Source organism: Cherax quadricarinatus, chromosome 99 (genome assembly GCF_038502225.1).
Source record: "Cherax quadricarinatus isolate ZL_2023a chromosome 99, ASM3850222v1, whole genome shotgun sequence".
NCBI classification, from domain to species: Eukaryota; Metazoa; Arthropoda; class Malacostraca; order Decapoda; family Parastacidae; genus Cherax; species Cherax quadricarinatus.
In genome coordinates, this window is record NC_091390.1 from 9,813,974 (window position 1) to 9,828,541 (window position 14,568).

At 43.0% G+C, this 14,568-nt stretch overlaps 1 protein-coding gene across 2 annotated transcripts in view; it reads right to left on the bottom strand.

Annotated features, from left to right (window-relative positions):
• Positions 1-12,639, bottom strand: part of LOC138851084 (turripeptide Lol9.1-like) — a 91,874-nt gene extending 79,235 nt beyond the window's left edge. Inside the window, exons 1-2 of one of the 2 annotated variants that reach the window (XR_011390970.1) lie at positions 12,493-12,597; positions 758-850 (exon numbers count right to left, since the gene is read on the bottom strand). Coding sequence is in view for 1 of the 2 variants with exons in the window: in XM_070079517.1 (XP_069935618.1) it covers positions 758-850; positions 12,530-12,611 (175 nt within the window). In the remaining variant the exon portion in view is untranslated. Of the gene's footprint in view, positions 1-757; positions 851-12,492 lie in introns of both variants that reach the window. The other variant, XM_070079517.1, reaches the window with a different exon arrangement.
• Between the last annotated feature and the right edge of the window lie 1,929 nt (positions 12,640-14,568).

Genomic DNA, 14,568 nt, shown 5'->3' on the forward strand with positions numbered 1-14,568 from the left:
AGTGTTCTCTAAGCCCATTGTAATCTGCTAAGCAAAAATCTGGGACGGTTACTGAGTTATCCCTACTGTCATACTTCCATTCAATGCAAAAGGTTTGTGATCGCTCGCGCCAAGTTCCTCTGTGATTTCTGAATTATTAACAAGGGTTTCCATGTTTTCCAGAACCAAGTCAGGCAGATTATTGCCCCTTGAGAGCAAGTATGGAAACAAAGTTCGAATGAATGTTATTGTATGTTCTAATTATTGTATGTTCTAATTATTGTATGTTCTAATTATTGTATGTTCTAATTATTGTATGTTCTAATTATTGTATGTTCTAATTATGCATAAAACGCAAATATACCTAAAGATTGGAAGAATTCTTGTGTAGTTTTTTATTTACTAGAGGAAATGCAACAATACGGAATTGAAAGAAAAACACAATGACTAACAAGCAAAAAAACATTAATGGGACCGAGAAAGTAATAACTAAGAAGCAACAAAAACTCATGATATAGAAAAAAATGATAATAAAAAACAGTAATTAGATAGAACAAATAATGAAACAGAACAAAAATATTATAACTAAGAATCTAGAAAGAGTAAGGAGACACAATAGAAGGTGATAACTTACGAGTTAGAGGCAGCAGCACCATCACTAGAAGTGCTGTAGTACAAGAAACAGTAATTAAATAGATCAAATAAGGAAACAGAACAAAAACATTATAACTAAGAATGTAGAAAGAGTAAGGAGACATAATAGAAGGTGATAACTTACGAGTTAGAGGCAGCAGCACCAACACTAGAAGTGCTGTAGTACAAGCCAGTGAACGCATTGTTAACATGGCTTCCCAGCGCAGCAGAACTGATCCTGGAGTGTGGAAAATATTATATTATTGTACCCGGTGAAGACCTGAAACCTAAGATAACCTAATGTATTTCAGTCACTGAGAGACTGAAAGTCAAACAGTGTATTTCATAACCCTAACAACTTTGATCTTAGTGAACAGGACAGGAATAATACACGAAGCAACGTAGGCTTCTAATGTAGTTAAAATTTAACATTGAAATTTTAAGCCTATCAGAAGAATTATTCACAGGTTATCACAAAGAACCTAATATAAAAATTTCTTCAATAACAGTAGATAATTAGACCATACACAGTCGACACTGTAGTGACCTTCACTTATTATCTCAGAGTGAACAAAGTTCTCTAATAAACCAGCATGTTAAACCAGCATGTTAAACCAGCATGTTAAACCAGCATGTTAAACCAGCATGTTAAGCATGAAGCCACTCAGAAGTCTCACAAGGTGAATGAATGAAGCCAATCAGATGAGAAACTCAGAAAATATCACATGAAAAAAAAGAGTATTTCAATTTCTCCATTACTTCAATAAATAAGACAAACTTGGAACAACTCAGGACATAACTGTTCCACTTTGTTGTTTAAGAAAGACTGATCAGTGTTTAAGTTGTTCGATTCCCGGCGGGTGGAAACATTTCGACACGTTTCCTTACACCTGTTGTCCTGTTCACCTAGCAGCAAATAGGTACCTGGGTGTTAGTCGACTGGTGTGGGTCGCATCCTGGGGGACAAGATTAAGGACCCCAATGGAAATAAGTTAGACAGTCCTCGATGACGCACTGACTTTCTTGGGTTATCCTGGGTGGCTAACCCTCCGGGGTTAAAAATCCGAACGAAATCTTATCTTATCTTATCTTATCTTATTAGGAACATAACAACCATATTTCTTATATAAGTAATGAAGACACAGATGTTATGGCCACATAAACAGTTATTATATATATTTAGTATAAGATAAATAAATAAACACTAATACTTTGTCTTAGTTGTGATGAGAAAAAACTTTCTCCAGTTAATAAACAATAAATAATTTGATAAATTAGACACATGTGCAACTCTTGGGTATCTTTATTGAGGAAACGTATCGCCACACAGTGGCTTCATCAGTCCATACAAAGGAGAATCTTGAAGAACAGGAGGAGAATGAGGTAATCAGTCCATCAATCTTGATGGACTGACCACATCGACTCAAGGCTGAGGGACTGATTACCTCATTCTCCTCCTGTTCTTCAAGATTCTCCTTTGTATGGACTGATGAAGCCACTGTGTGGCGAAACGTTTCCTCAATAAAGATACCCAAGAGTTGCACATGTGTCTAATTTATCAACATGTCGGTTCTCTGAACCATTCATCTATAAACCTGTCAAAACATCTGGGTGTCTTTATTGCAGACGTTTCGCCCTCCAGTGGCTTTATCAATACAAATTCCAGGACATAACTGGAAGACAGAAGAACTATGTACAGAAGATGAGGTAATCAGTCCCTCATTATTATTATTATAATCAAAAAGAAGCGCTAAGCCACAAGGACTATACAGCAATCAGTCCCTCAACCTTGGAGTTGGTGCGAAGATCACCGTAGTCGTGGTGATCTTCGCACCAACTCCAAGGTTCAGGGACTGATTACCTCATCTTCTGTACATAGTTCTTCTGTCTTCCAGTTATGTCCTGGAATTTGTATTGATAAAGGCGAAACGTCTACAATAAAGATACCCAGATGTTCCACATGTTTCAATTTGTTCAATAATTTTGTTCAGTAAACTGGGCAAGTTAAAATTTACATGGGAAGTACAGTGCCTGCACTCTGAAGGAGGGGTGTTAATGTTGCAGTTTAAAAACTGTAGTGTAAAGCACCCTTCTGGCAAGACAGTGATGGAGTGAATGATGGTGAAAGTTTTTCTTTTTCGGGCCACCCTGCCTTGGTGGGAATCGGCCAGTGTGATAATAAAAAAAAAAAAAAAACTTAATAAAAACTTTCTTGAGAAAAAGACATCATCAGTAAAATTGTGAAGACAGCCAGAAGTAATTATTGACCAATTATAGCACACATACATAAGGGGGATTACCAATAGGCCCCTGGCAGTCTTCAAGCAGGCACTGGACAAGCACCTAAAGTCGGTACCTGACCAGCCGGGCTGTGGCTCTTACGTTGGATTGCGTGCAGCCAGAAGTAACAGCCTGAATGATCAGCCTTTGATCCACCATGAGGCCTGGTCACAGACCGGGCCGCGGGGCGTTGACCCCCGTACCTCTATCCAGGTAAACTCCAGGTAAACTGATCACTGGCTGCAGCCTTGACAACTTGTACACAACAAGACGGTCAGTTAACACCAATTGTCACATAGATGACTCTACCACCATGATATCAGTGTCACATAGATGACTCTACCACCATGATATCAGTGTCACATAGATGACTCTACCACCATGATATCAGTGTCACATACATGACTCTACCACCATGATATCAGTGTCACATAGATGACTCTACCACCATGATATCAGTGTCACATAGATGACTCTACCACCATGATATCAGTGTCACATAGATGACTCTACCACCATGATATCAGTGTCACATACATGACTCTACCACCATGATATAATTGACACATAGATGACTCTACCACCATGATATCAGTGTCACATAGATGACTCTACCACCATGATATCAGTGTTACATAGATGACTCTACCACCATGATACCAGTGTTACATAGATGACTCTACCACCATGATATCAGTGTCACATAGATGACTCTACCACCATGATATCAGTGTCACATACATGACTCTACCACCAAGATATCAGTGTTATACAATCACTCTACCACCATGATACCAGTGTTACATAGATGGCTCTATCACCATGATATCAGTGTTACACAGATGACTCTACCACCATAATATCAGGGTCACATAGATGGCTCTACCACCATGATATCAGTGTCACATACATGACTCTACCACCATGATATCAGTGTTATACAATCACTCTACCACCATGATACCAGTGTTACATAGATGGCTCTATCACCATGATATCAGTGTTACACAGATGACTCTACCACCATGATATCAGTGTCACATAGATGGCTCTACCACCATGATATCAGTGTCACATACATGACTCTACCACCATGATATCAGTGTCATACAAATGACTCTACGACCATAATAGCGTCAAATTGATGACTCTACCACCATGACATCAGCGTCATACTGATGACTCTACCACCATGATATCAGTGTCATACAAATGACTCTACGACCATAATAGCGTCAAATTGATGACTCTACCACCATGATATCAGTGTAACATAGATGACTCTACCACCATGATATCAGTGTCACATAGATGACTCTACCACCATGATATCAGTGTCACATAGATGACTCTACCACCATGATATCAGTGTCACATACATGACTCTACCACCATGATATCAGTGTCACATACATGACTCTACCACCATGATATCAGTGTCATATAGATGGCTCTACCTCCATGATATTGTTGACAAATAGATGGCTCTTCAACCATGATATCATGGTCATATAAATGCCTCTAAAACCATGATAACAGTGTCACACAGATTTATCTACAGCCATGATATAAGTGTCACATAGATGGCTCTACAACAATGATGTCAGTGTCACATAGATCGCTCTGCAACCAGGATATCAGTTTCGCATAAATGACTCTATCACCATCATATCAGTGTCACTCAGATGGCTCTACAACCAAGATATCAGTGTCACATAGATATCTTTACAACCATGATATCAGTGTCACGTAGATGGCTCTACCTCCATGATGTCAATGTCACATAGATGACTCTACCACCATTATAACATTGTCACTGATGATTCTACCACCATGGTATCAGTGTCACATGGATGACTCTTCCACCTTAAAAGCATTGTCACAGATGACTCTACCACCATTATAACAGTGTCACATAGATGATTCTACCACCATGATATCAGTGTCACATAGATGATTCTACCACCATGATATCAGTGTCACATAGATGATTCTACCACCATGATATCAGTGTCACATAGATGATTCTACCACCATGATATCAGTGTCACATAGATGATTCTACCACCATGATATCAGTGTCACATAGATGATTCTACCACCATGATAACAGTGTCACATAGATGATTCTACCACCATGATAACAGTGTCACATAGATGATTCTACCACCATGATAACAGTGTCACATAGATGATTCTACCACCATGATATCAGTGTCACATAGATTATTCTACCACCATGATAACAGTCACATAGATGATTCTACCACCATGATAACAGTGTCACATAGATGATTCTACCACCATGATAACAGTCACATAGATGATTCTACCACCATGATATCAGTGTCACATAGATGATTCTACCACCATGATAACAGTCACATAGATGATTCTACCACCATGATATCAGTGTCACATAGATGACTCAACCACCATGATATCAGTGTCACATAGATGATTCTACCACCATGATATCAGTGTCACATTAATGACTCTACCACCATGATATCAGTGTCACATAGATGACTTTACCACCATGATATCAGTGTCACATAGATGACTCTGCCACCATGATATCAGTGTCACATTAATGACTCTACCACCATGATATCAGTGTCACATAGATGACTCTGCCACCATGATATCAGTGTCACATAGATGACTTTACCACCATGATATCAGTGTCACATAGATGACTCAACCACCATGATATCAGTGTCACATATATGACTCTACCACCATGATTTCAGTGTCACATAGATGACCCTACCACCATGATATCAGTGTCACATAGATGGCTCTACCACCATGATAACAGTGTCACATAGATGATTCTACCACCATGATATCAGTGTCACATAGATGACTCTACCAACATGATATCTGTGTCATATTGATGACTCTACAACCACGATACCAGTGTCACATGGATGACTCTACAACCATGATATCGTTGTCACATAGATGGCTCTACAACCATGATATCAGTGTCACATAGTTGTCTCTACCACCATGATAACAGTGTCACATTAATGACTCTACCACCATGATATCAGTGTCACATAGATGACTCTACCAACATGATATCTGTGTCACATAGATGGCTCTACAACCATGATATCAGTGTCACATAGTTGTCTCTACCACCATGATACCAGTGTCACATGAATGGCTCTACCTCCATGATATCATTGTCACATAGATGACTGTACCATGATATCAGTGTCACATAGATGACTCTACCACCATGATATCAACATCACATAGATGACTCTACCATGATATCAGTGTCACATAGATGACTCTACCACCATGATATCAACATCACATAGATGACTCTACCACCATGATATCAGTGTAATATAGATGACTCTACCACCATGATATCAGTGTAACATAGATGACTCTACCACCATGATATCAGTGTTACATAGATGACTCTACCACCATGATATCAGTGTAACATAGATGACTCTACCACCATGATATCAGTGTCAGATAGATGACTCTACCACCATGATATCAGTGTAACATAGATGACTCTACCACCATGATATCAGTGTAACATAGATGACTCTACCACCATGATATCAGTGTTATACAAATGACTCTACCACCATGATATCAGTGTTATACAAATGACTCTACCACCATGATTTCAGTGTCACATAGATGACTCTACCACCATGATATCAGTGTCACATAGATGACTCTACCACCATGATATCAGTGTCACATAGATGACTCTACCACCATGATATCAGTGTCACATAGATGACTCTACCACGATGATATCAGTGTCATACAAATGACTCTACCACCATGATATCAGTGTCACATAGATGACTCTACCAACATGATATCAGTGTCATACAAATGACTCTACCACCATGATATCAGTGTCACATAGATGACTCTACCATGATATCAGTACCACATAGATTACTCTACCAACATGATATCAGTGCCACATAGATGACTCTACCAACATGATATCAACATCACATAGATGACTCTACCATGATATCAGTACCACATAGATTACTCTACCAACATGATATCAGTGCCACATGAATGGCTCTACCACCATGATATCAACATCACATAGATGACTCTACCATGATATCAGTGTCACATAGATGACTACCACCATCATATCAGTGTCACATATATGACTCTACCACCATGATATCAGTGTCACAAAGGTGACTCTACCACCATGATGGTAATGTAACATAGATGACTCTACCACCATGATATCAGTGTCACAAAGGTGACTCTACCACCATGATGGTAATGTAACATAGATGACTCTACCACCATGATATCAGTGTCACAAAGCTGACTCTACCACCATGATACCAGTGTCACAAAGCTGACTCTACCACCATGATATCAGTGTCACAAAAGTGACTCTACCACCATGATATCAGTGTCACAAAGCTGACTCTACCACCATGATATCAGTGTCACAAAGCTGACTCTACCACCATGATATCAGTGTCACAAAGCTGACTCTACCACCATGATATCAGTGTCACAAAAGTGACTCTACCACCATGATATCAGTGTCACAAAAGTGACTCTACCACCATGATATCAGTGTCACAAAAGTGACTCTACCACCATGATATCAGTGTCACAAAAGTGACTCTACCACCATGATATCAGTGTCACAAAAGTGACTCTACCACCATGATATCAGTGTCACAAAAGTGACTCTACCACCATGATATCAGTGTCACAAAAGTGACTCTACCACCATGATGGTAATGTAACATAAATGACTCTACCACCATGATGGTAATGTAACATAAATGACTCTACCACCATGATGGTAATGTAACATAAATGACTCTACCACCATGATGGTAATGTAACATAAATGACTCTACCACGATCATCTTTGTTATTTAAATATTTAATAACAATACACATCATAATGTATATTATTAACAAGTGTTCGTTGAAGCTTCTGTTAATAACCAGACTTCCAAGGTCTTGTATCACTCTCGGTTTTACATTGGATTCTTTATAATATTCTCGTATAATTTTTTTATCCAGAATTAAAACCTTTCATGTAATCCTACTGGTTCAATATTCTAAGAAACTTTCAACAAATATATATACAACAAATTCTGTATGCAATAAATTAACTCTACACAAAATTTGTCAGTATTTGTTGGGAAAAAATAAATTATCTCTGGTGTTGTGATTAACTAGACAGAAAAAGTTCAGAGTTGAGTGGACGGAGGAGAGAGCCTTCACAACTTGTTGCTGTGTATAACACAAAGTTTGCTTGTACGTACCTGGTGTTACTTGTGAGAGAGTGAGTCTGGTACGTACCTGGTGTTACTTGTGAGAGACTGAGTCTGGTACGTACCTGGTGTTACTTGTGAGAGAGTGAGTCTGGTACATACCTGGTGTTACTTGTGAGAGACTGAGTCTGGTACGTACCTGGTGTTACTTGTGAGAGACTGAGTCTGGTACGTACCTGGTGTTACTTGTGAGAGAGTGAGTCTGGTACGTACCTGGTGTTACTTGTGAGAGAGTGAGTCTGGTACGTACCTGGAGTTACTTGTGAGAGAGTGAGTCTGGTACGTACCTGGTGTTACTTGTGAGAGAGTGAGTCTGGTACGTACCTGGTGTTACTTGTGAGAGAGTGAGTCTGGTACGTACCTGGTGTTACTTGTGAGAGAGTGAGTCTGGTACGTACCTGGTGTTACTTGTGAGAGAGTGAGTCTGGTACGTACCTGGTGTTACTTGTGAGAGAGTGAGTCTGGTACGTACCTGGTGTTACTTGTGAGAGAGTGAGTCTGGTACGTACCTGGTGTTACTTGTGAGAGAGTGAGTCTGGTACGTACCTGGTGTTACTTGTGAGAGAGTGAGTCTGGTACGTACCTGGTGTTACTTGTGAGAGAGTGAGTCTGGTACGTACCTGGTGTTACTTGTGAGAGAGTGAGTCTGGTACGTACCTGGTGTTACTTGTGAGAGAGTGAGTCTGGTACGTACCTGGTGTTACTTGTGAGAGAGTGAGTCTGGTACGTACCTGGTGTTACTTGTGAGAGAGTGAGTCTGGTACGTACCTGGTGTTACTTGTGAGAGAGTGAGTCTGGTACGTACCTGGTGTTACTTGTGAGAGAGTGAGTCTGGTACGTACCTGGTGTTGCTTGTGAGAGAGTGAGTCTCGTACGTACCTGGTGTTACTTGTGAGAGAGTGAGTCTGGTACGTACTTGGTGTTACTTGTGAGAGAGTGAGTCTGGTACGTACCTGGTGTTACTTGTGAGAGAGTGAGTCTGGTACGTACCTGGTGTTACTTGTGAGAGAGTGAGTCTGGTACGTACCTGGTGTTACTTGTGAGAGAGTGAGTCTGGTACGTACCTGGTGTTACTTGTGAGAGAGTGAGTCTGGTACGTACCTGGTGTTACTTGTGAGAGAGTGAGTCTGGTACGTACCTGGTGTTACTTGTGAGAGAGTGAGTCTGGTACATACCTGGTGTTACTTGTGAGAGAGTGAGTCTGGTATGTACCTGGTGTTACTTGTGAGAGAGTGAGTCTGGTACGTACCTGGTGTTACTTGTGAGAGAGTGAGTCTGGTACGTACCTGGTGTTACTTGTGAGAGAGTGAGTCTGGTACGTACCTGGTGTTACTTGTGAGAGAGTGAGTCTGGTACATACCTGGTGTTACTTGTGAGAGAGTGAGTCTGGTATGTACCTGGTGTTACTTGTGAGAGAGTGAGTCTGGTATGTACCTGGTGTTACTTGTGAGAGAGTGAGTCTGGTACGTAGCTGTACCTGGTGTTACTTGTGAGAGAGTGAGTCTGGTACGTACCTGGTGTTACTTGTGAGAGAGTGAGTCTGGTACATACCTGGTGTTACTTGTGAGAGAGTGAGTCTGGTACGTACCTGGTGTTACTTGTGAGAGAGTGAGTCTGGTACGTACCTGGTGTTACTTGTGAGAGAGTGAGTCTGGTACGTACCTGGTGTTACTTGTGAGAGAGTGAGTCTGGTACTGGTATTACTTGTGAGAGAGTGAGTCTGGTACGTACATTATGTTATTTGTGAGAGAGTGAGTCTGGTACGTACCTGGTGTTACTTGTGAGAGAGTGAGTCTGGTACGTACCTGGTGTTACTTGTGAGAGAGTGAGTCTGGTACGTACCTGGTGTTACTTGTGAGAGAGTGAGTCTGGTACGTACCTGGTGTTACTTGTGAGAGAGTGAGTCTGGTACGTACCTGGTGTTACTTGTGAGAGAGTGAGTCTGGTACGTACCTGGTGTTACTTGTGAGAGAGTGAGTCTGGTACGTACCTGGTGTTACTTGTGAGAGAGTGAGTCTGGTACGTACCTGGTGTTACTTGTGAGAGAGTGAGTCTGGTACGTACCTGGTGTTACTTGTGAGAGAGTGAGTCTGGTACATACCTGGTGTTACTTGTGAGAGAGTGAGTCTGGTACGTACCTGGTGTTACTTGTGAGAGAGTGAGTCTGGTACGTACCTGGTGTTACTTGTGAGAGAGTGAGTCTGGTACATACCTGGTGTTACTTGTGAGAGAGTGAGTCTGGTACGTACCTGGTGTTACTTGTGAGAGAGTGAGTCTGGTACGTACCTGGTGTTACTTGTGAGAGAGTGAGTCTGGTACGTACCTGGTGTTACTTGTGAGAGAGTGAGTCTGGTACGTACCTGGTGTTACTTGTGAGAGAGTGAGTCTGGTACGTACCTGGTGTTACTTGTGAGAGAGTGAGTCTGGTACGTACCTGGTGTTACTTGTGAGAGAGTGAGTCTGGTACGTACCTGGTGTTACTTGTGAGAGAGTGAGTCTGGTATGTACCTGGTGTTACTTGTGAGAGAGTGAGTCTGGTACGTACCTGGTGTTACTTGTGAGAGAGTGAGTCTGGTACGTACCTGGTGTTACTTGTGAGAGAGTGAGTCTGGTACGTACCTGGTGTTACTTGTGAGAGAGTGAGTCTGGTACGTACCTGGTGTTACTTGTGAGAGAGTGAGTCTGGTACGTACCTGGTGTTACTTGTGAGAGAGTGAGTCTGGTACGTACCTGGTGTTACTTGTGAGAGAGTGAGTCTGGTACGTACATGGTTTTACTTGTGAGAGAGTGAGTCTAGTACGTACAAGGTGTTACTTGTCAGAGAGTGAGTCTGGTACGTACCTGGTGTTACTTGTAAGAGAGTGAGTCTGGTACATACCTTGTGGTACTTGTGAGAGAGTGAATCTGGTACGTACCTGGTGTTACTTGTGAGAGAGTGAATCTGGTACGTACCTGGTGTTACTTGTGAGAAAGTGAGTCTGGTACATACCTTGTGGTACTTGTGAGAGAGTGAGTCTGGTAAGTAACTGGTGTTACTTGTCAGAGAGTGAGTCTGGTACGTACCTGGTGGTACTTGTGACAGAGTGAGTCTGGAAAGTACCTGGTGTTACTTACGAGAGTGTGAGTCTGGTACGTACCTGGTGTTACTTCTGAGAGAGTGTCTGGTACGTACCTTGTGTTACTTGTGAGAGTGAGTATGGTACGCACCTGGTTTTACTTGTGGGAGAATATGTCTGGTACGTACCTGGTGTTACTTGTCAGAGAATGAGTCTGCTACGTACCTGGTGGTACTTAAGAACATAAGAACATAAGAACGAAGGAACACTGCAGAAGGCCTACTGGCCCATGCGAGGCAGGTCCAAGTCTCCTACCGGCTTAAGCCAATGCACCCAACCTAGTCAGGTCAGGTCACATTGACTTAAGGGAGGAACACGGCAACCGACCTGGTAGCACAAGCTATCAGGTCCAACTCACACCCACCCACATCCACTCATGTATTTATCCAACCTATTTTTAAAGCTACACAACGTTCTGGCCTCTATAACGGTACTTGGGAGTTTGTTCCACTCATCCACAACTCTATTACCAAACCAGTACTTTCCTATATCCTTCCTGAATCTGAATTTTTCCAACTTAAAACCATTGCTGCGAGTCCTGTCTAGGCTAGATATTTTCAGCACACTATTTACATCCCCTTTATTTGTGAGAGAGTGAGTCTGGTAAGTACCTGGTGTTACTTACGAGAGTGTGAGTCTGCTACGTACCTGGTGTTACTTGCGAGAGAGTGAGTTTGGTAAGTACCTGGTGTTACTTGTGAGAGAGTGAGTCTGGTACGTACCTGGTGTTACTTGTGAGAGAGTGAGTCTTGTACGTACCTGGTGTTACTTGTGAGAGAGCGAGTCTGGTACGTACCTGGTGTTACTTGTGAGAGAGTGAGTCTGGTACGTAACTGGTGTTACTTGTGAGAGAGTGAGTCTGGTATGTACCTGGTGTTACTTGTGAGAGAGTGAGTCTGGTATGTACCTGCTGTTACTTGTGAGATAGTGTCTTGCCCGTACCTTGTGTTACTTGGGAGAGAGAGAGAGAGTCTGCTACGTGTCAGGTGTTACTTGTGAGAGTGAGTCTGGTACGTACCTGGGTTTACTTTTGAGTGTGTCTGGTGCGTACCTGGTGTTGCTTGTGAGAGAGAAGAGTCTGGTACGTACCTTGTGTTACTTGTGAGAAAATGAGTCTGCTACTTACCTGGTGTTACTTGTGAGAGAGTGATTCCCTTACGTACCTGGTGTTACTTGTGAGCGAGTGAGTCTCGTACATACCTGGTGTTTCTTGTGAGAGAGTGAGACTCACACTAAGTAACGTCACCCCACTTCTCCATCTTATATACAACTTACGAACCATCAACTGCCACCCATCATCACTTCCTATATATTAAAGTAGTTATGATATATACAGGTAAACATGACACTTTCCAAATTCAATTTTTTTAATCTGAATAAGTGAGAAGACTGATATTGTTACAAATACGAAAGTAGAAAACAAAATTATCACTTAATATTTCAAGTGACGGTAAACAAACTATCTAACTCAAAATATCTAGGAATAAGAATTTCCCAGAGTGAGATAAAAGGGAATCCCAGAGAGCAGCCAGTGGCACCCTGATTATTATCTACTCTCACTCTCCCTCACCCTACCTTACCAAACACACTCCCTCACCCCACCTTACCAAACACACTCCCTCACCCCACATTACCAAACACACTCCCTCACCCCACCTTACCAAACACACTCCCTCACCCCACCTTACCAAACACACTCCCTCACCCCACATTACCAAACACACTCCCTCACCCCACCTTACCAAACACACTCCCTCACCCCACATTACCAAACACTCTCCCTCACCCCACCTTACCAAACACACTCCCTCACCCCACCTTACGAAACACTCTCCCTCACCCCACCTTACCAAACACTCTCCCTCACCCCACCTTACCAAACACTCTCCCTCACCCCACCTTACGAAACACACTCCCTCACCCCACATTACAAAACACTCTCCCTCACCCCACCTTACCAAACACACTCCCTCACCCCACCTTACCAAACACACTCCCTCACCCCACCTTACGAAACACACTCCCTCACCCCACATTACAAAACACTCTCCCTCACCCTACCTTACCAAACACACTCCCTCACCCCACCTTACCAAACACACTCCCTCACCCCACCTTACCAAACACACTCCCTCACCCCACCTTACCAAACACACTCCCTCACCCCACCTTACCAAACACACTCCCTCACCCCACATTACCAACCACTCTCCCTCACCCCACCTTACCAAACACTCTCCCTCACCCCACCTTACCAAACACTCTCCCTCACCCTACCTTACCAAACACACTCCCTCACCCCACCTTACCAAACACACTCCCTCACCCCACCTTACCAAACACACTCCCTCACCCCACCTTACCAAACACACTCCCTCACCCCACCTTACCAAACACACTCCCTCACCCCACATTACCAACCACTCTCCCTCACCCCACCTTACCAAACACACTCCCTCACCCCACCTTACGAAACACACTCCCTCACCCCACATTACAAAACACTCTCCCTCACCCCACCTTACCAAACACACTCCCTCACCCCACATTACCAAACACTCTCCCTCACCCCACCTTACGAAACACTCTCCCTCACCCCACGTTACCAAACACACTCCCTCACCCCACCTTACCAAACACACTCCCTCACCCCACCTTACGAAACACACTCCCTCACCCCACCTTACCAAACACACTCCCTCACCCCACCTTACGAAACACACTCCCTCACCCCACATTACAAAACACTCTCCCTCACCCCACCTTACCAAACACACTCCCTCACCCCACATTACCAACCACTCTCCCTCACCCCACCTTACCAAACACTCTCCCTCACCCCACCTTACCAAACACTCTCCCTCACCCCACCTTACCAAACACTCTCCCTCACCCCACCTTACCAAACACACTCCCTCACCCCACCTTACGAAACACACTCCCTCACCCCACATTACAAAACACTCTCCCTCACCCCACCTTACGAAACACACTCCCTCACCCCACATTACAAAACACTCTCCCTCACCCCACCTTACCAAACACACTCCCTCACCCCACATTACCAACCACTCTCCCTCACCCCACCTTACCAAACACTCTCCCTCACCCCACCTTACCAAACACTCTCCCTCACCCCACCTTACCAAACACTCTCCCTCACCCCACCTTACCAAACACACTCCCTCACCCCACCTTACGAAACACACTCCCTCACCCCACATTACAAAACACTCTTC